This window comes from Rattus rattus, chromosome 12 (genome assembly GCF_011064425.1).
Source record: "Rattus rattus isolate New Zealand chromosome 12, Rrattus_CSIRO_v1, whole genome shotgun sequence".
Classification (NCBI taxonomy): Eukaryota; Metazoa; Chordata; class Mammalia; order Rodentia; family Muridae; genus Rattus; species Rattus rattus.
This window is the reverse complement of record NC_046165.1, coordinates 49,338,685-49,360,215: the sequence shown is the minus strand read 5'-3', so window position 1 is coordinate 49,360,215 and position 21,531 is coordinate 49,338,685. Positions and strand designations below refer to the sequence as shown.

The 21,531-nt window shown below is 45.6% G+C and overlaps 1 protein-coding gene across 1 annotated transcript; it reads left to right on the top strand.

The window, feature by feature from the left end:
- Positions 1–1,318: 1,318 nt before the first annotated feature.
- Rubcnl (rubicon like autophagy enhancer) lies at positions 1,319–20,635 on the top strand. The gene is made up of 13 exons (XM_032917705.1): positions 1,319–1,919; positions 3,883–3,962; positions 4,440–4,641; positions 6,834–6,935; positions 7,362–7,422; positions 9,830–9,965; positions 11,390–11,535; positions 13,135–13,199; positions 15,658–15,896; positions 16,191–16,252; positions 17,624–17,777; positions 18,180–18,270; positions 20,066–20,635. Exons 1-13 carry the CDS (start codon positions 1,319–1,321, stop codon positions 20,170–20,172), a joined length of 2,046 nt encoding a protein of 681 aa, XP_032773596.1. The 3' UTR covers positions 20,173–20,635.
- Positions 20,636–21,531: the final 896 nt, after the last annotated feature.

Here is a 21,531-nt window from a genome sequence, read left to right as displayed (position 1 = left end):
CAAAGCCCTGGGTGTGTCTGCGACACAGTCTTCATAAAGGATTAGATCTTGAGGGTTTTCACTGAATCCATGGATTAACCCTCAGATGGATTCAAAATTTGAGTTGATTATGGGAAGATGGTGTTGGTTGAGAGAAGCAGGAGACTGAAGGTTTGCCTGTGAAAGGCATGTCCTGCCCAGGCTCTTGTCTCTGACTTTGCCACATACTTCCACAGCCATGATGTGCTGGGTCACTCCACCCCATAACATGAATCATGTGACCAAGGACTGAAGTTGCTTTTCTCTCAGGTATTTGGTCACAAGGACAGAAAGCTAATCCCATATGCTGTGGCACTCTTCACCTGGGATAAACTTGCCCAGTGGACTGCATCTGTGTGAAGGCTGACTTGGATGGACTCTTTCTCACTGCTCTCAAAGATGGATGATAAAAAAAATGTTTGCTGGGCCTGGAGAGATCATGGCAAAGGGCTTCTCAACATTTCAACCATCGTTGCATCGACTACAGCTGAAATCAGTCAGAACCATTTAAAAGATGAGTTCTAGATTCATAGCATTGTTTTAAAAATATTGGTAGCTAGTGCTAAATTCTGATAGGTCCTGGATGTTCAAGTTAAGGTGTGTGGCTTGGCACAGAGGGTCTAGTGGCTGTCTTTTTCCACTCTATTGCTCGCTTTGCTGTGATGCTAGAGTGAACCCCATATAAGGTGATGTAAACGTGTCTTTACTTTCACATGGCAATGCCCATTGTTGATTTGACAGGTAATTTTATCATAATGCTTTTGATATATTGCTATTTTCATTACGAGGTTGATCTTTGTGGCTTTTTCAATTAAGTTCACACTTGTAAAAATGTTTTTTAAAAAGATTTATTTATTTTTTATATATAAGTATACACTGTTGCTATCTTCAGACACACCAGAAGAGGGCATCAGATGGTTGTGAGCCACCATATGGTTGATGGGATTTGAACTCAGGACCTCTGGAAGAGCAGTTAGTGCTCTTAAACACTGAGCTCTCCAGTCCATAAAAATGTTTCTAATTCTTGCATCAAACTCTCTAGGCTTACAGCTAGTGGTTTGCTTTGTTTTGTTTCTGGGTCTGATTGATTGATTGATTCATTGATTAATCAATTAATTTATTTATTTCTTGCACATAGAATGAGACACAAAGAAATGATGTTTGTTTGTTTTTTGTTTTGTTTTGTTTTTTGTTTCTTGACAATAATATCTAACCAAAAACCATGACTGGACTCTTTATTTACCTGGAACGATTCTTGCTCATTGCAGATAAACTCTTCAGACCTCCAGCTGGCCATGTGATGAATTCAAGGGTCTCACCCAGCGGTACAACGGCCACTGGAGAACTGAGTTTTGAGCACGTTCACTCCACACCTGGAAAGATGGTGTCCCAATCCACAGGCCAGCAAGACTATCCTATGGACTCCTGTGAAAGGACCAGCCGTGCCTTTCAGGACGCTGATGGCTTGCCCAGTGTCCTGGACACCGACCAACCTGCTTGCCAGTTAGATGTGAGGCTCATAAGACACAAAGCTTCCTGGATCAACCCACTGTGTGTGCAGCAGCCGCTTCGAGAATCAGGCCTCCAAAGACCAACGGCGCAGAACAGTGAGAACCACGTGGAAGTGGACACTCCCTCGCCCTCGGACCTTTCGATATTGCCCCAGAGGGACTCCCTGGCTGAGGTGTCATTGTCTGAGAATACTGCTGATGTCATCTGCAGCAGCTCTGCTTATTGCTCCTGGGGAGAGAAGGGTGACTTCTTCCTGGCCACAGAAGAGCAAGAGGCTCATCCCCAGCAGAAGTCTCTGCTCAAAAACCCCAAGGCTGTGGCCACTTCCCCATTCTCTAAGGACAGTGTCCATTCTGAGTCTCCTCATTTGACAGCTTCTACGGATGATGGTAACTTTATCTGGTGACTTCCTTTATACTTCTCCATGTATGTGTTTGTCTGGGCTGACTTACCTATTGTCTTTGCCATGAGAAATGAAGTTCATGGTCTTCAACCTTGACCCAAAACCAATGTGTGAGCTCATCTCACGTTAGCACCATCCCAACTCAAGGCAGAAGAGAATTAGTGACCAAGGGATAACGGGTCTGGGCACCACTCTGCTTCATCTTGCCTTTTCCTCTATGTTCAGGTCTTTCCCAGCTTCCTGTTTTTGTTTAAGAAGACAAACCAGCAATTTAGTTTCATCCACAGTGGCCTTCTAGTTACAGTGGCAGGGTTGTTGGCAGAGATGGTGAATGGCCCCCACAGTCAATCCCCCAAAACGTTTACCAACCCCAGCCAAGAGGTCCCCGGTTTTCCATTTCAGATCGACTTTGTTCAATGGGAGTATCAGGGTGACACTTCCTGCACTTGTCTGCCCTCTGATAACCCACAGCTTCCCGGACATTGGCAGCATCTCTTAATTTATCCGGTCAGGATGACATAGCTCTTCCGACCGTCATGAGAGCTCACTTCCTTCCCGGACTGCAGTCAGCAGTCAATGTGATAGGAACTACTCGAGTTGGTGTTGCTTATTGCCAGTGAGTGGTGGGTGAGAGTGTAAGAATGACTGTCTCAGCGTAGAGGTCTGAGCCTCGCTGGACGGAGCTCTGTTTGCTTTCAGATGACTTTGTGGTTGCAACAGGAAGTTCGGGGCCGATCGTCACCAGCTGAGAAAGTAATCCTGTAATTATTTTTTTTAAAGTATTGTTTATTTGATGTATCTGAGTACACTGTAGTTGTCTCCAGACGCACGGGAAGAAAACATCAGATCCCATTACAGATGGTTGTGAGCCACCATTTGTTTGCTGGGAACAATCCAGCAAACCGATCCAATGGAAGAGCAGTCAGTGCTCTTAACCACTGAGCCATCTCTCCAGCCCAGATCCTATAATTCTGAGGGCTGCCTTCCCATCTCCCATGACCTCTTCCCACCATCTTTGCCCCACTGGCCCCTCCTTTCTGGTTTTCTGAGGCTATCTCTCAGTCACTCCAGTGTTCTGGAGAAATGATGGACAGTGGGTTGTCTACAGGCCTTGTCATCAGAAGGCTCTTTCCGCTTTCATGACCTGTATCTTTCTAGAGCTATGCAGTTTTTTCTTTCCCCTGATAGTCTTGAAGACTTGTATCCTATGATTTGTTTTGCTTAATTAATCTTTAGGCTTATTTTTGTTGTGTTTTATAAAAAAGAAAGGGAAGCCAGAGATATGTTTGTAGAGATGCGGTATGGTGTGGGGGAAGGGGATGCCTCTGTGGGCTCATGCCAAGGCATCCCTCCCCTGTAAGGTACCAGCCACTCGATGGTATAGTATAGAATAATGGAGTGTATTTAGGGCATGGGGAGGGGAGTTGAGGGGGTAGTAGAGACAGAAAAAGGCAGAGAGGGAGAGAGGGGTAGGGGAGTGGGGAGAGTAGGGACAGGGAAGAGAGCAAGGGAGTAAGAAGAACAAGAACAAGAGAGAGAGAGAGAGGAGGGGGCAAGCAGCCCCTTTTATAGTGGGTTGGGCATACCTGGCTGTTGCCAGGTAACTGTGAGGCCCAGCCTAGCAGGAAAGCCAGCAATTTTCCCATTGTTTTCTTTTGTCCTGTGTGTGCTCACCTGTGTGCGTGTGTGTATGTGGAGACCAGAAGTCAATGTCACATATCTTCCTCTGCTGTTCTCTGTCCTCCTCCTCTTGGAGGCAGAGTCTCTCACTGAATCTGTGGTTCACTAAGTTTCTAACCCAGCTGACCAACAAGCCCCAGGCGTCCTCCGTCTCCACCTCTGCGGTACTGAGATTACAAGTGCCTGATGCAGTAGGAGAGTGACCAGGGAGCACTTTACTGGCTGAGCCGTCTCCTTTCTCCATTTTCAATGACTGACTGTGTTGGCAGGTGATGCTCAGAGCAGCAGGAGCCATTCTTGGAATTTCTTCCCACTGGAGACATTCATTCTGCCTGCTGACATGGAAAAGGTGAGGGCCTGAGTCTCTTGATGCCGCTCGATGTGACTGCAGAAACCACTGCAATGAGACTCAGCCAAAGGGTTCTTTTCAGTATTTGAAGGAGGCCGCCAGGAGCACTAAATTGAGACATTTTCAGGCACGGTGTGCTCAGCCGTCCACGACTGAGGAGCTCTGTCAGGTGCTGGGCTCCACCTACCGAGGGTTTTCCAGCACAAGAAATGCAACTCAGTGATGGGGGATGGGGCCAGCCGTAGCTCGCCTTGCATATATGTTGTTAAGTTTAATCCCCATTCCTGAGAAAGAAATTAATTCCATTTGGTATATCTGTGTCTCTGGATGTATTTTTTTTATCATAACCTAGTTAGATCAAGTTGTATTTATCCTTATTTGTGCCACTTAAGTGGCATTTCTCCAGTTTTGCAATCTAATCCATCCTCCGAAGGAAAGTTGAGTGCACTCATTTTTGAATTGACTTTCCCCCCGTAGGAAAACGTCCACTTTTATGCTGCAGACCTGATCATCTCAGTAATAGAGAATTTGAAGTGCAATCTTCTGAGTCAACAGCAGCCAGGGAGTTCGGGCACAGAAGAGGCCAGCAGGTCATGTGGGACCGGAGCAGAAGTGACCTTTCATACCCATGCAAAGCAGGAGCCAGACCCCTCCGCTTCTTCCCACACTGGCTGTGAAGGCAAGTCGGGCAAACGCTTGAATGCTGCATGCTGTGATCTCAGCGCAGGCTGTCTCCTCTGTCCAGTCTTGAAAGAGGGACGTTTTCCATCCTTTGAAGACGCGTTCAATCCATGGTCCATTGGCCACATGAATCCCAGGATAGATAGTCATGAATGTGACTCAGTTCAGAGTGAGAAACTAACTTAGAACATTATGAGGTGTGTGTGTGTGTCTGTGTGTGTGTGTGTGTGTGTGTGTGTGTGTGTGTGATGTGTTATTTTCAGTGATTTTAATTTTGAGGGTCTTTGGTGTGCTTTTGTTAGTGATAAGGTACTTTGCAGGTGAAAAGGCTTAGCACATGGGAGTGAGTGATCTCCAGCAAGGCAGCCATTTTCTTTTGCCCTGTGATTGCTGCTCATGCTCTGTCCTTGGCCAGCCCTGGAGTTCTTGCTTTGCTTTTCCTTGGATTTTATTCTTCCGTTTCCAGGTTGCTGCTGTCTTCTGTCTTGCTTCATTTTCCACCCCACAGTGTTCTCCCACTTCTCCTTCCACATTGTTTTCTTTGCCCAAGGCGTCCACCTTCATCCCTTTTTGCAAATAATGAACCTGCCTGTTCTTGGTGATGGCTGGGACTTGGTGGTGGTAAGACACTCTCCCCAGAGCAGAAGCCCTGCGGCTGGGGCCACAGAAGTGAGAGGGATGACACCATGGCAGACATGAGGGTCCAGCCCAGTCACTAAGCAGGGCACCTGGGAACCCAGGGAGTTCCTTCTGGAGGAAAGGCCACCAAAGCCAGCAGGGAAGGACCGTTAGCTTTCTGAAAGCCAGTCCTGTGTTCAGCCTCAACACCCAGGTTTTCTTTCTGGCAGATTTTACCTCCATCAGTAAGCTGATACTCCATCCTCTAAGCTGATACTTCTCCTCTCCCTCTGAGAAACCTGGATTTCCAGCCCTGAACCTCTCTCTCTTCCAAGTGTCTTTCTATGTGGCTGGTACCCTTCAAACTTGCCCACTTGCTGGGTTCTCAGATCCTCTGATGTAAAACTCAATATTTCTTTTATAGCAAAAATGTTCTCCATTGGGGATTTAGCTCAGTGGTCCAGCTTCCCGGTGGCAAGTTAAAGGCCCTGTTAACATATCTGAAAAAAAAAAAAAAAAAAAAAAAAAAAAATGGTGTCTGTGTTGCTGGTAAACTATCTCCAGTTGTGGGTGGGTTGAGTTGTGTGTGTAATTAACATATCTGTATTATGCATCTAATAATAGTGCTTCTCAACCCCATGGTGTGTGTGTGTGTGTGTGTGTCTGTCTGTCTGTCTGTCTGTCCGTACACGTACTTTTCTTTTCTTTTCTTTTCTTTTCTTTTCTTTTTTTTTCATTTTTAAGTCTTCTTTAATTTTATTTTTAAACTTTGTATTATAATTGGAAAATATTAAACATAAAAAGTAAACAAATCGTATCAGCCTATTTGCCTGATACATATTTTAGTGAAGGAGAGAACCTAAACTAGTTTCCTTCAGCTGTCAGTCCTTGGAGCTGCAGCTTTAGCTCCCCCCCATACCAGTGAGTTGGGAGCCATGCATTCTCTCCCCTTCCTCCTCTTCCTTCTCCTCTCTGCCTTCCTCTTCCTCATCGTCTTCCTCCTTCTCCTCTTCTTCAGACCAGTTCGAACATACCATTTTGCTTATGCTGGTATTCATGCATATGTGTTTAAACAGGTGTGTGCTTGTTCATGTAAGAATGAGGGTCCAATGGGGGCTGGGATTTAGCTCAGGGTAGAGGCAAGTAGGGAAGTGGTTGGTCCCCAGCTCAAAAAAAAAACAAAAAAAAAAAAAAAAAAAAAAAAGAATGAGGGTCCAAGTGTGTGGGCACGTGTGTGCTCCTGTGTGTGAGCATGTGAGAGATGGGGGGAGGGAGAGAGGACGGTTATCAGGAATTGTCTCTTGTCCCTTGTTTTTGACTTTGAGACAAGTTCTTTCACAAGTTCACACTCTGGCTAGAATAGGCTGACTCCGGTGAGCTCCCAGGATCCACCTGCCCCTGCTTCTTGTGTTGGGATACAAGGACAAACTATCAGGACCAGCCATTTTCTGTCAGTTCTGGGAGCTGAATTCAGGTCTCGTGCTTGCACAGCAGATGCTCTACTGACTGATCCATTTCTTCAGCCCCAGCCTCGATTCTTGATCATGAAATCGGTCTTCCTTCTCTCTTTAGGTTGTGCTGCACTCCAGGTCAGCCCAGTGGCTGAGGCACTTTCTTACTGTCCTGTGGCGATAGAGGCCTGCACACTTGACTTGAACAAATTGGTCATATTAGGTGAGACTTAGAACCTCCTCCCACTCATCTCCCTCACATAACCGCCCACACACCAGCAGACAACACAGCCAAGGCCATGTTGGGGACTTTTGAGGAAACCTCTCCCAAGAAGAGGTTATGTCCCTGCTACTCAAAGGATACGTTTTCATTGTCTGTGATGTCTGATAATTGGTCTTCTCACCCGTAGAACTGAACAAAAATGCAGATGTCCATTAGTTCTGCTCTGTGGTTCTGATGTGATATTTTGATGAGGTCTATATGAACTCCCATCTCGGGGGGTTACCTGGAGTCGCATACTGTTGCTTGTGGTTATCTGGACATTGCAGGTTCCCTGAGTGCCGGGGTCTCTATCTTTGTATTCTTATGAAATTCCTCGAGTGAGGCAGGCTAAGAGACCCTACCGCCCTTTCTTTCCTTTTCCCACAGAACTTGGGAAATCCAATGACCTCATGAAAGGCTGCAGAGGCTCCTACAGCTCTTCAGAGAGGTATGTGCCTTCTTGTGTGTAGACCCCTGGGGCTTTCATATTGCAGCTTGGTTAGCCACAAATGGGGATCCTTGATGGCCAATGTTAACGGTCAGCTTGACGGAATCCAGAGTCCAGAAGAGTTGGGCCCCTCAGTTGGGGATTATTTTGACTACGTTAATTGATGTGGAAAGACCCATCTTTATTGTGGGTGAGACCATCCTCATGGCAGGGAGGGAAACCTGGACGAGATGAGTGGAGAAAGGCAGAGCACTCTGTATTCATTGAGCAATGTCGTATTATCATTGTTCTCTTCTGATTACTGTGTAATGCGACCAGCTCCTGTCTCCGTTTCTCCACCTCACGTGATGACTATCCCTGGAAGAATGAGCTGAAGTAAATCTCTTCTGATATTACTAGGAGACACCATCTCACAGCAAACTTCCCAATCCTCTGGCTCTAACAATTTTTCAGCCCCCTCTTCTGCACTGCTCCCATAACATGTGGGAGCCTTACATGTGGGAGTGTGTTATAGATGTATCCATTGAGTCTGGGCTCCACAGCTCTGCATTCTGTTTTGTTTTTTTGTTTTTTTTTTTCGGTGCTGGGGATCAAACCCAGGGCCTTGCGCTTTCTAGGCAAGCGCTCTACCACTGAACTAAATCCCCAACCCCCACAGCTCTGCATTCTGATTGGTTGTGGTTTCCTATGGTGGTCTCTGTGGCAAAGAGAAGTATCTTTGATGAGGAAACAAATGTTTATAGATTGTTGCTGGGGACTAGGTTGATATAGCAAGTTAGTTGTGGAGGGAGGAAATGGTGGGAGAAATGTTGTAATTATAATATCAAAAATTAGAAAAAAGTAAAATAAATCCTTTCTCCCTTAGGTTATTTTTTGAAGTTTATTTATTATCTTTTTATGTGCATGGGTGTTTTGCCCCAAACTACTTTTGTTAGAGTATTTTATGACAGCAATAGGAAAAGAAACTAATGTAAGACTCACTTAGAAGTTAGTCAGTCGGGGTTGGGGATTTAGCTCAGTGGTAGAGTACTTGTCTAGGAAGCGCAAGGCCCTGGGTTCGATCCCCAGCTCGAAAAAAAAGAACCAAAAAAAAAAAAAAAAAAAAAAAAAAAGAAGTTAGTCAGTCACCTCTATAATAGAAGTTTTGTTGACTATGATAAAATACCAGAGACAACTAACTTACTGAGAGAAAAGGTTTTTGTCTCTTGGTTTTGGAGGCTCAAAGACATGATACGATGAGGGTGAGGTGTGGGTGAGCGGAGTACCTCGGAATTGCATGGCGGAATAGAGGATAAGAGGGGATGTTCTCACCACCCTCTGGAGTTACTGCCTCCAGTGACTTACAGACCTGCTAAGTTCTACCCCCCCAAGCTTCCATTGTCTCTGGAAGCCAATCCCTTAACAACCAGATCTTTGGAGGACACTGCCCATATTCAGAGCACAGCACCCCATGCTCAGTGCTTGTTACAGTGCATGAAAGGCTGGTGTATATGTCCCCATTTAACCTCGAGGTTAGGTGAGTTTTATAAATGTATGTATGCATTTAATTAAAAATTTAGATTTATTTTAGGAGTGCTTTATTTGTGTGTATGTATGTGTACCATATGCATACCAGGCACCCATGCAGGTCAGCAGAGGGGCTCTGATCCCCTGGAACTGGAATTATGGATGGTTGTAAGCTACCATGTAGATGTTGGAACCAAACCCTGGTCCTCTGCAAAACCAACGAGTGCTCTTAACTGCTGAGCTAATTCTCCAGCCCCTGTGCATTTATTTTTTTTTAAAGATTTATTTATTTGTTTTATGTATGTGGGTACACTGTAGTTGACACACCAGAAGAGGACATCAGATTCCATTACAGATGGTTGTGAGCCACCATGTGGTTGCTGGGAATTGAACTCAGGACCTCTGGAAGAGCAGACAGTGCTCTTAACCACTGAGTCATCTCTCCAGCCCTGTGCATTTATTTTTGAGCCCTGTTTCATATACATGGAAACTAAAGCTTATAAAATGATGTCACAATGTGTTCCCCAACCCCTGTCTTACTATGCAGCTATAGCTGTCTTGGAACTTGCTACATAGACTAGGCTGGCCTAGACCTCACAGAGATCCCCTGTCTTTACCATTCCAGAGCTGAGATTAAAGGATGGGCCATCCTTGAAGCACTGCTAAGCATCAGAAGGATTCGGGCTCTGGTTTTCTCACTTTAGGTTCAGTTCTGTTTTCACCTTACCCTAGGTCTCCATACCCTTCATAAATGAGAGGCTCTATTTGCCGATCACGGGTGAACTCTATTGCATTAGATTCCCAGCTTGCAAATGACTGTCAGTCTCATATAATGGTTTCCTCAAAGACCCTGATTGTATTTATGCACAGCCGTCCAGCTTTCGTTTCTCTCGTGTTTCAGTGCAACTTGCAAGTCGAATCTCAGTCTTGCTGGGCTCTTAGCCAGAGAGTTGTTCCGAGGGTTCTATAAGTACTGGATGCTGTCAGAAGATGTCACTCGTCAGCCTCCAGGCTCCCTGACCCCCACTAGCTCAGGAGTAAGTATGGAAGTCGGTTGATATGGAATGGAATGTTCCTAACTTCTCACTGGCCTGTTCCATTCAAATATGTGTTTCCTTGTCTGGCTTATAGGTGTTTAGGAGGTCTCAAAATGGAGATGAGCAGTCATTCAACATCAAGAGATGTATTTAACAATCCATACCATGTTGTTATTGCTTTGAGAAAAGGTCTCGTTATATAGCACAGGCTGGTCTCTAACTCAGAGAATCCTCTTGCTCAGGCCTGCCTAGTGCTGGGATTGCAGGCCTGCTAAAAGGTTACAGTTCTCCCAAGTCTCCCAAGGTGATATCTCATTTTCCCTCTTATTACTATTATTTTAATGTACTGGGCTCAGATCTGATCAGGGCAAGGCAATAATAAAGAAGATGTCACCCGGCTGACAGATAGGAAAGCATACAAGACTTTGCTTCCAGGATACGCTGTCCTCGAAGAATGCTAAACACTCCAGTGGTAGCAAATGCTAAAAGAAGAGTTGAAAAAAATCACTCTGGAAGGGCCAGAGTGGGCAGGCATCTAATTCTGTCAGAGGAACTTAGGGAAGCCGACTTGAGAGCTTAGCCCTGAGCCAGGTGTGAGTCAGGCAGCGCTGGGGCAGATACAGTCTGTGGGGAAGCGTTCTGAGCAACAGCTGTTGGGACACAAATGGAGGAAGTCTGGAAGCCAGATGAGTGAGAAACGTAACTGTGGTTGGACAAAGTGTGTGTGTGTGTGTGTGTGTGTGTGTATGTGTGTGTGTGTGTGTGTGTGTGTGTGTGTGTTGGGGGGGGATTCATGGGAACAGGCTTGAATGATAGTGGCCAAATTGTGGAGGTTTCGGGATACTGATTGGGAGAGTTTGGGTTTTAAATGACGATAGGAAAATGTAAGCTTTCACTGTAAGCGGTTGTTTTGTAAGCCAAGGTTCTACGAGACCACAGCAAAGCTCTGATAGGCGACTGCTTTAGGCACCAGATGCTGCTTATTTTCACGGAGTGTCCCTGGTCAAAAAGCCCTTCTCATCACATGGGAATTTGGGAAACAAATGAGCTAAAAAATACTAAAAACAACAACTACCAAAAAACAAAAACGAAAACCCAGCAGGCTCAGGTTCAGTAGATAAGAGTGGGGCTGCTCTTTCTGAGTATAGAGGTCTCGGCACCTACATCAGACAGCTCACAACTGCATCTAACTCCAGCTCCAGGGGATCTGACACCCTCTTCTCAGACGCCACAGAAACAATCATTCAGAAATAAAAACTAGTAGTCTCAGTGGGAAGTCTTGTGCCAAGACCTTTAGCTCAGCTAAAAACAGTTTCCATTTCTGGTGGTAAAGTTCATGGGAAACACACTTAGAGTCCTTTTCAGGCAAACCTCTATATTGTGCCTTCTGAGGTTAGCCCTGACTCCTCTCATGGGTCATTCAGGTTGGGGAAGAAGAACAAGCTGAGGAAGAGCTTGACTCCAGTGTGGATACAGCACGGGAAGTCATGCTTAAGTCCAGGGTCCCAGGGACTGAAGACTGGGTGCCCCCTCCATGCCAAATCATACTTACTGTTCACCCGCCAGTCAAGTAAGTAAGAGTGCTGCCTGGAACCCCAGGTTCCACTTGGGATGTGTTGTGATGGGTCCGCCTGATCCCCATGGAAACAGATGAAGAAAGAACCATTCGCCGAGGGACCAAGGCAAATGTGTTTCTGGCTTAGTTTCCTTGGCACTCTATTGTGGGCGTGTAAGTACTCGTTAAAGTGTAACTCTGTGTCCTACTCAGGGTTTCTATTCCTGCACAAACATCATGACCAAGAAGCAAGTTGGGGAGGAAAGGGTTTATACAGCTTACACTTCCTCATTGCTGTTCATCACCAAAGGAAGTCAGGACTGGAACTCACACAGGGCAGGGACTTGGAGGCAAAAGTTGATGCAGTGGCCATGGAGGATGCTGCTTACAGGCTTGCTTCCCCTGGCTTGTTCAGCTTGCTTTCTTATAGAAGAACCCAAGACTACCAGCCCAGGGATGGCACCACCCACAATGGACTGGGTCCTCCCCACTTGATCACTAATTGAGAAAATGCCTTACAGCTGGATTTCATGGCATTTCCTCAAGGGAGGCTCCTTTCTCAGTGATAATTGCAGCTTGTGTCAAGTTGTCACAAAAAACCAGCCAGTACACTCTGTCCCCCCAGTTATGAGCATTACATAGCAGTTGTAGATTAAAAAGGTGTAAGAGAATTTTTAAGTGGCTAACACTGAAACAGAAATCAAATACAATGATTTAAAATGACGAGCTCACTCTAAATCTATTTTCCAAACTAGTTAGTGTGCAGTAAAACAAAATGAGTGCATAAAAGTTTTAAAAGAAGACTTTAACTTCAAGGAGATTACCTGCCATTGAGAAATGTAACAGGATGCAAGTAAAAATCTTTATCCTGTGAAACCACAGAAGCTCAGAGACAGCTAAAATTATGAAAGAAAGAACTAAATTTCTACAGTACGTGTGTATGGGGCCATACTTATAGTGCGTACATAATAGTTTAATTGTAATTGGTTCTGAGAATATGTAATGGGTTACAGGTAAAGATTATAGGCAACATAGTTTAACTATGTGCTGTCTTTGCATTCTCTTGGTCTTTCATGCAAACGGAAGGGTTAGGAAGCCAGGCTTCCTGCGCTCCACAGAGGTCTCTTAGGAATCTCTGTCTGCTGTCTTTGCTCTCAGGCTTAGCTGATGTCAGGAAGTAGGTTGTAACTGCTTGGGCAGAACTTCTCCTCAAGGCCCTGAGCCGTATATTCTCATTGTATAGGATATTTTTCTCCCTCAACTTTCCCAGAATCCTCTAAGATATACGAGATTTAACATGTCTTTTTTTTAAACCTTGGCAATTTTTGTTGACCTTGAACCACAATAAAAAATTTAAATTTACCACTTTACCCATAGCTCTAGGTCACTGTTGAAACCAGGGCGCAGCTGTTGCCAGAGTACTCCTCCTCAAGAGGATTTGATAACTTTGTCTCACATCCATTTAAGTATAAATTTTTCTTAACAAGAAAGGATGACAGAATTAAAGCCCCTAAGCCAAGAAACAAACCACGATGTCCACTGCATTTCTGTCAGAGGAAAACGCTGTACTAACCAGTTCTGAAATGTGTAACAGTCGACATTCTCTGTCCTCAGGAGGGACACAGCAGTCGTGGCCCAGAATTTCTTCTGTGCTGGATGTGGGACTCCCGTACAACCCAGTGAGTACAGGTCCTGTATTGCCTGTCGCATGATAACAGCGTGAGGATCGGCACAGCTGGACTGTTTGTTGCTCTAGTGCGAGATCATCTTCTTGGTGTGTGTGCTGTGACGGATTCGTGGAGGTGGCCCTGTATTTCACAATAACATACAAAGCAAGGAGAGCCAGCGTCCTGGCTGCTTCTCCACTGGGCACTTGGAGAATCCAACCATTCCTGATTTGCATAGTTGAACCTATTGTTTCCTCTTCCCAGAATGCCCTCCAGGTGACTTCCTTCCCTGCCACTCTCGGCTTTCTTCACATCTTTATCCTCTTTTCTCCCCACTCTTCTTCCCCTCCCCTTTTCCTGGAGTCTTCCGTGGTTGCCTTGTGGAACATGCCCATCTGGCCACAGTTGTGTGTGTGCTTCATGGCATCCATCCCTAGACTACTCTTAGTTGTATTACAGATCATCTGTCTCCATCACCAAACCATCAATCCCAGGAAGGCAGAAGCGTTGTTGAATTCACTGTTCAGCATCATCAGCCCCTACAGCTATGGTTGCTTGTAAGATGGTCCTCTAGGCACATTCACAGGGTAAACAAATGGTTCCTGGCAAGACTTCTCAGAGAGTTGAGGACGCGGTGACTCATTTATGAGATGGCCAAGGTCCTGCAAACGAGTCTCCCCCAAGAGACACCATGCAAGATTTTCATCTGAGCCTGGGGGCTGCTTGTTCTCCAGAGAAGACGTCTATTTCAAGACATTAAAACTGAAAGCAGAACCAGCCAGGGCTTCCCCTATCTCACTACACATTAGTGACAATCACAGTGAGTCCGAGACTCATTTCCCCAGCTAGCCTAGCAAGAGGCAGGTCTGTTGGTTAATCTGTACACCTGAATGCCACCCTAAATGCCAGGTGATGAGTCAGAAACCACATAGACACGACCGACTCCACCAGAGTTAAGTACCTTCTGGAGTTCTTTCCCCGTCAGTACAGCAGGGGATCTTGCAGGTCCAACCCTCATGGAATCTGCTCCCATCTTTTTGTCTGTCAACGTGGTCTTAGGAAGAGGAATGGGCATGATTTATTCTGTCCTGATGATAGCACAGAGGGCATTTGATGAAGTTGGTGGATGAGTGAATGAGTGGACCTGAGATGGTGGAGACTTTGATGCTGGGAAAGGTGAATTATATCAGTGTCTACAGTGGATTTTAACTGAGCTTACCTGCTCTCTGCCTCTGTGTCCTAGCTCAGTGCCTGTTTGTCCCTACTATGAGCTTGACCTCACTGTCCCGTTTTCCTCAGTGAAAGAGGGAACTATAAGTTCCTAAGTCATGGAATTAGAATCTTAGGATGACATTAACCATTCACCAGCTTGGGAAACAGACTAAGTGCCCAGTGAAGACTTATTCCTGATATTCTTCAAGGCATTGTTTGGAAAACGGTCATCTGTACCTACAGTGTACTAGGGAGTGAAGTCACTGCCTTCCCCTATGTTGTCCTTTCTCACCACGAATCTACGGACATAAGAACGAATCACACCCTGCATTACCTCAATTACAAAGAGATGAAAGTCAGGCCGGGAATGATAAAGACTTGGTCCTGTCATGCTGATGCTGAGGGGATGGTTGCCCGGGAGATTTGGGACTGGGTTGTTTTCCTTCTTAGCCCAGGCAGTGAAGACACAGAATTAACACTTTCATCCTACATCTTTTGTCCATCAGAAAAGTTTATTAGAGAAACTCCAGGAGCACCATGTGTTTGTTTTATTAGCAAATTCAACAGTGCAAGAGCAAATAATTTTCCCCATGCTGCAGAGATGTGAATCATTAGCTCTTTGGGGGTCTAGGGTCTAGGTCTCTCTCTCTCTCTCTCTCTCTCTCTCTCTCTCTCTCTCTCTCTCTCATATTCACTCTTTCTGTCTCTAATACATACATACATACATACATACATACATACACACATACATACACACACATCTCTCTTACACACATACACACACACACACACACACACACACACATACAAAACCTCTTTTGGAGGCTACATCCTGACATTGTGCATGCCCTACTTTAGAATATGCTCTTCACATGTGGGCTATCCCTGCATCCAGTTCTGTGCTGCTGCACTTTGTTAGCCTGAGTTTCTGAGCTGTTGTTGGAGTTCCTGTCAGTAGCAGGTAGCATCTGCACAGTCGGCTAGATGCCTAGACCCTGCATGAAATGGTCCTGCTGCACTGTAGTTCACTTTGGTGTCCAGGAGTGTTTGGAGGATTCTGTTTCTCTGGGATCTGTCTTACCACAGCAAACCACAGTGAAACCCTCAGGTCACTGCCAGAGCCGTGCTGCCTGGCAGCTGAATCTGCCTTTAGCAGGGCGGACATTTATCCAAGTCTGAACCTTGCATAGGAATGGGGAGGTAGCCTAGGGTAGATCTTAGCATCATGAACATGGTGTCACCCTCCTGCTCTCTACAGAGTTTGTGAAGCGGCTCCGATACTGTGAGTACCTCGGGAAGTACTTCTGTGACAGATGCCACTCATCTGCAGAGTCCTGTATCCCTGCTCGGATCCTGCTGATGTGGGACTTCAGGAAGTACCAAGTCAGCGATTTCTCTAAATGGCTACTGGACAGCATATGGCATCAGCCCATCTTCAACCTGTTAAGTGGGCATCACAGCCTCTATGCAAAAGTCAAGGAACTGGATAGGGTGAAGGTGAGCTGAGGCTTCCGTGGAGAAGTGTCCCCAGACCATTCACAAGGCAGATAGACTGTGGGGTGAATGACCCTAGGGGCTCTCACCTGTCTAGGCTCCTTCCAAGGCCCAACTAAACCTGCGTCCATTCAGGACTCATGTATCCAAGGATTCAGTTATGAGCCCTTGCTGAAGGGGTTGTTTGCTTGGAAGTTGTTTTTGCTCACCAGCACAGTATTTCGAATAACTTTAAGGTTTGCTGGGCACTGTTGGTGGCCACACATCTCATTCCAAATGGTTGGCTTCTTGCCTTAGGACATCCAGGAGCAACTTTTTCATATCAAGAAGCTGTTGAAGACTTGCAGGTTTGCTGACAGGTATGATTCTCAGCTGGGATTCTCTGTGCCCCTGCCTGGCATATTCTTCCTGATCTTGGCTCATCCAGTGTCTCTGGCTTCTTAGAATCTTTTATTCTTGACCCCCAACACTGAAACAAACAGACACAGGTGAGTTAAAAAGAGGGATTGGACAAGGGTAAAAGCCAATACCTCAGCCAGTGGCTACAGTATAGGTATAATGTCAATATAGGAAATACAACACCTCAGCCAGTAGCTATAGTCTAGACATAATGTAAATATAGTAAATACGATAGATTGTGATGAACACCTGTTTTACTCTCCTGCCTGCTTTAAGCTCGTGGGCATGGAGAGTGGTTCCTCGTGTTGCTGCCACCACTGTTCCTCTGCAGAAACTCCATCTCTTGCAGGATGCAGTCTCTCACCGTCCTCCCATCCCTTTCCTTCTTCCTGCATCCCGTCCCTGGCAGCCAACTTTCCTTCCCCATGGATTTGACCACTCTAAGTACCTCATGGATGTAAAACAGAATATGTGTCTTTTATTACTGGATTATTTTCCTAAGGTCTGTCCACATTGCAGTATGTGTCAGCATGTCCCTTCCTTCTGACGGCTGAATAGCATCTGCTGTGTGTGCATACTGATTTTTTTTTAAAAATCTGCCCATTGAGGGGAAGGGGCTGCCTCTGCTTCCCATGAGTTGTGCTGCTGTGAGGATTCCCATGGCCTCCCACAGAGGCAGGATGCTGGTCACACTAAGTGAGAGCATGGCTTCACCAAACTTATACCCTAAGGATGTTCGTATGGGCAGACATTTACTTAAGATAGAAGTTTAAAATAAGAAATAACATAGAAATCTACCAGGTGTTCAGTAATGGGATAATAGCTAAATTTACATCATATATATATATATATATGTATATTACCAAATACAAGTTTATAGATACAGTTTTATATTCATTTGTGTGCATGTGTGTGCACATGTGTTTATGTGCATGTGTGACACTATGCTTCTGTGCATGTGGAGGCCAGAGGTTGATGTTGGGTGTCTCTTCAATCGCTCTCCCCCTTGTTTTGTGAGACACAATCTCTCACTTGTCCTGGAGTTCACTCACAAACTGGCTAGCTCCAGTGAGCTCCGGGGACTCTCTTGTCTCTGCCTCCCCAGCACTGGAATTGCAAGCGTGACTTCAGTGCATACATAGCTCTTTGTGGGGGTGCTGCAGACCTAGACTTGGATTCTCTTCTTGCACTGAAAACACTTTACTGACTGAGCCATCTCCCCAGCTCCAAGAGAGCTCCCCCCCCCCACAAGAGAGATTTTTAACTGAAAAAAAAAAAAAACCAACCCAAAAAAAGCATAGGTGACCTTAGGGACTGTCTCCTCTTGGCAGTGTGCTGAAGGAGTTTGAACAGGTTCCCAGTCATTTGACTGATGAATGCCACATGTTCTCCATGGACGACTTCCTCAGGACCAAGAAAGGACTGTTGGCACCTTTGCTCAAGGACATCCTGAGAGCTTCTCTTGCCCACGTGGACAGCTGTGAGGTATGGGTTCACCTGGGATAGGCTCCCTTTCTAGTGTCGGGATCTAGGGAGGAAGGTGTTTGTTTTCATTTGACTCTTCATCACATTCAACCCTGAGCATGGAGAACATTGGTTCACAGCCCCTGATTAGCTAACCAAAGACATCCCATTGGGACTCAAGATGGGATCCTGTAGCTTCTTGGTTTGAATGGCCATGCCCTGTAGAAACCCATTCTTCCCTGAAGCCACCATTTTGTAGTGTGGTTTCTATTGTTATTGTTATTGTTCTGATCCATTCTTCTAAAGGCTATCATCATAGACATTGAAAAACTGATGCTTCCACGGTTCTGTATAAATCCTAGCTCAGTTTCCCCAGCACAAGAAGCAGTGCCACCTTGTGACCCCAGATGCCTTCCTTTGCAGCTGTGCCAGGGGAAGGGCTTCATTTGTGAGTTTTGCCAGAGCACGACTGTCATCTTCCCATTTCAGACCATGACTTGTAGAAGATGTGCAGGTACTGAAATTACTTTGATGGTATCAGTCTCATAATCACTTTACTTAATTGCAAAAATTATTTAAGTTTAATAGCTTAATCACAATGTTAACTCAAACTGAATAATACCTCAGTGTCTCAGTTAGGGTTTTATTACTGTAAATAGACCCTGTGACCACTGCAACTTTTATAAAGAACAACATTTAATTGGGGCTGACTTGCAGGTTAGAGGTTGAGTCCACTATCACCACGACAGGAAGTGTGGTGGTGTGCAGGCAGACATAGTGTGGGAGGGGTAGCCGAGAGATCTATATCTGGGTCTAAACGCAACAGGAAAAGAGTGACAGTGGGCCTAGCTTGAGCATCTGAAACCTCAAAGCCCACCCCAATGACAATGTTTCTTCCAACAAGGCCCCACTTCCTAATAGTGCCACTCCCTGTGGGCCTCTAGGGGCCATTTTCATTCAAACCAGCACAGTCAGTCGCTTCAGTACAGTGATGTCTTTAAAGAGCAGTGATGCAGTGTGTACTTGAAGGTAGATGGGAGGGAGACAGTGCGGTGTGGGGGCCACAGTGAGGAATACTTTGTAGGATGCAGACAGAGAATGAAATCTCTTGGGGTTTTGGGAGGAGAGGATGGTACCAGTAAGGCCTGTTGACCACTGGTTTCAACTATGTTACAATCCCATTCAACACTGAAGGGTTATCTCTATTTTTAAACCACAGTGGTGGAGTGGACCATACGGCTACCAAAGCCCAAAACATTCACTACTGGCTCTTTGTGTGTGTGTGTGTGTGTGTGTGTGTGTGTGTGTGTGTGTGTGTGTGTGTGTGTGTGTGCGTGTGTGTGTGTGTGTATGTGTGTCTGTCTGTCTGTATGCCAATGTGTGTGTGGAGACCAGAGGTCAACCTTGGGTGTCATTTCTCAGGTCCAATCCATGTTGAATTTTGAGACAAAGTCTCCCACTGGTCTAGAACTCACCGATTAGGCTACACTGGCCCACAGTCCCTGTGATCCTCTGGTCTTCAACACCAAGTTACAGACACACATGATCATACTTAGTTTCTTATGGGTTCTGGGGGATTGAACTCAGGTCCTCCTGTTTATGAGGCAAACACTTTACCAACTGAGCTATCCCCCAGCACCATTGATTGCTGAGGGAATCCTGTGCTCTCTGATTGTGCTGCATGGGAAGGACTTCGGTGGGGGCCCTGCCCTCATCTTTTTTATGTGAACATGATTCTCTTTAGGATACCCTAGTTTTGCAGAACAGGGTCCCCAGAAAAGAGAATTGAATTCCAGGCCAGATGTGACTGAATACCGTGGAGATGGGAGGCAGCAGACCTAGACAGGGGGAAATATTCAACAAGAAGCCCTGGGCTACTCCCAGAGCTCTGGGCAGCAGTGTAGTTGGCATTGTTCCAAGTCCACAGAACCCAACCTCTGCATACAGCTGGTGCAGAAAAGAACAGGGCCTTGCATGCAGCTTGGCCCATTTAGAGCCATTTCCAGAGACACAAAGCCACCTTGCAAGAGCCATCATCCACTAAGTTAAGGTTAGGGGAACCACCAGTAGTGCTTGGGCTAATCTGGAAGCAGGCAGTATCAACCACCTCCATTGGGCTCCTGAGCTCCTAGCTAAGAGCTGTCGAGTAACAGACAATCCTGAGCGTTTTGGCATGGTTGATTTCTTTCCATAAGACTCGGGCTTCTGGACTTAGTTTCCTCCTTCCCCATACGTATGGGAAGGAGCATCCATATGTATGCGAGGAATTAAGGAGTGCATTTGCTGACCACCAATCTGCTCACTTGCAGGGTGCAGGGCCTGCTTCCACAAACAGTGCTTCCAGTCTTCCAGATGCCCTCGCTGTGCCAGGATCATAGCCCGGAGACAACATTCGGAGAGCTTAACAGGGACATGACGGCCCAAAGTTGTTCCACACACCTCATGGTGATGCCAAATTGTGTCTGCTCCTGGTAACATTGTTTCAGATGCTAAGTATTTTATAGTACGAAAAAGACAACCAAAATTCCCCTCTTGTATGTATTTAATGCTTTCAAGGAGTATGGAAGCTTCGTTACTAGGTAAAGGGTTGTTGAGAAAGGTTTGTTTACAAATGTTTGACATTGTTTTGCTGCTATTGGCTGTTTTTTTTAAAGAAGTCTTTTTTTCATTTACATTGCACTGGGATAGTTTTTTTTTTTTTAAGTTAAATACAGAACCTATTTTTTTATGAACTGTAACTGACGAGGTGGCTGTTAACTCTTCCTCCCCCAGAGTTGTTTGGAATGTGAAATGGATTGGTGCCACAAGGGAGCGAAATGCCACCAGAATTCTGTTTGGCCAAGTTTGTGTTAAAGACTACATTGAATGTTGTTTTGCAACTGTGTCAGTTTCCTGTTTTATTCATTCCTCTCTAGATGACAGTTTCAGCCGCCACCCACCAAGGTCCCGGTGAACTGTCATTTGGAGCAACTGCCTCTAGATGGCACTGTTTGATGAGTGAACGTTCAACCACTTTGTCATCTCTGCCTGTGCTAAAACCTTGGGAGCCAGAGTAGCCCTTCATGATCTAGCTTCCTGGATATAAACAGACAGACAGACAGACAGACAGACAGACAGACAGACAAAATCAGAATATAGAGACTCTGAAAGCTGAGCGTGGTGGTACGTACCTGTAATCCCTGCCTTTAGGAAATAGAGGCAGAAATTAAGACTTTCTGTATGAACATAGAAAACCACATGCAACCTGTACTTTTTTTTTTTTAATTTTAAAATAACGGAATTTTAAAAACAAGTAAATTTGGGTAAAATAATTTTTTTCTTTTGTTTGGTTTTTGTTTTGTGAGAAAGGGTCTTCTTATGAAGCCCTGACTGACCTTGACTTTGTGTCCCATCCCTATGTCCTGAGTGCTAGGACTAGAGGTATGCGTCACTACTCCAAGCAAGAAAGTGCTCTTCACAAACAGTGTGCTCTCAGCCATCACTTTAAAATCGGGGCATCCCTTAAGATGCACAGGGGTGACTTCTCTCACATCTGTGATAAAATACCCACCAGAGCCATCAGGGAGGAAAAGCTCTGCTGGAGCAGGGAAGAAATGGCAGAGTTCAAGGAGAACATGGTACAGACTCCTTCACACAAAACAGGCAGGAAGCAGAGAGCTAACCCGGTGTGAAGGTGAGCTAGGCCTCCAAAGGCTTGCCCTACTGATGCGCTGGCCCCAAAGGTTCCAACCCTCCCAAACAGCAAGTGTTGAAACACAGGAACCTGGGGTGAGCG

Coding starts and splice junctions, on each gene's coding strand:
- Rubcnl (XM_032917705.1), top strand. CDS start 1,319: ATGAATTCAAGGGTCTCACCCAGCGGTACAACGGCCACTGGAGAACTG. Junction 1,920..3,882: donor GACAGCTTCTACGGATGATG/GTAACTTTATCT, acceptor CTGTGTTGGCAG/GTGATGCTCAGAGCAGCAGG. Junction 13,200..15,657: donor TGGGACTCCCGTACAACCCA/GTGAGTACAGGT, acceptor TGCTCTCTACAG/AGTTTGTGAAGCGGCTCCGA.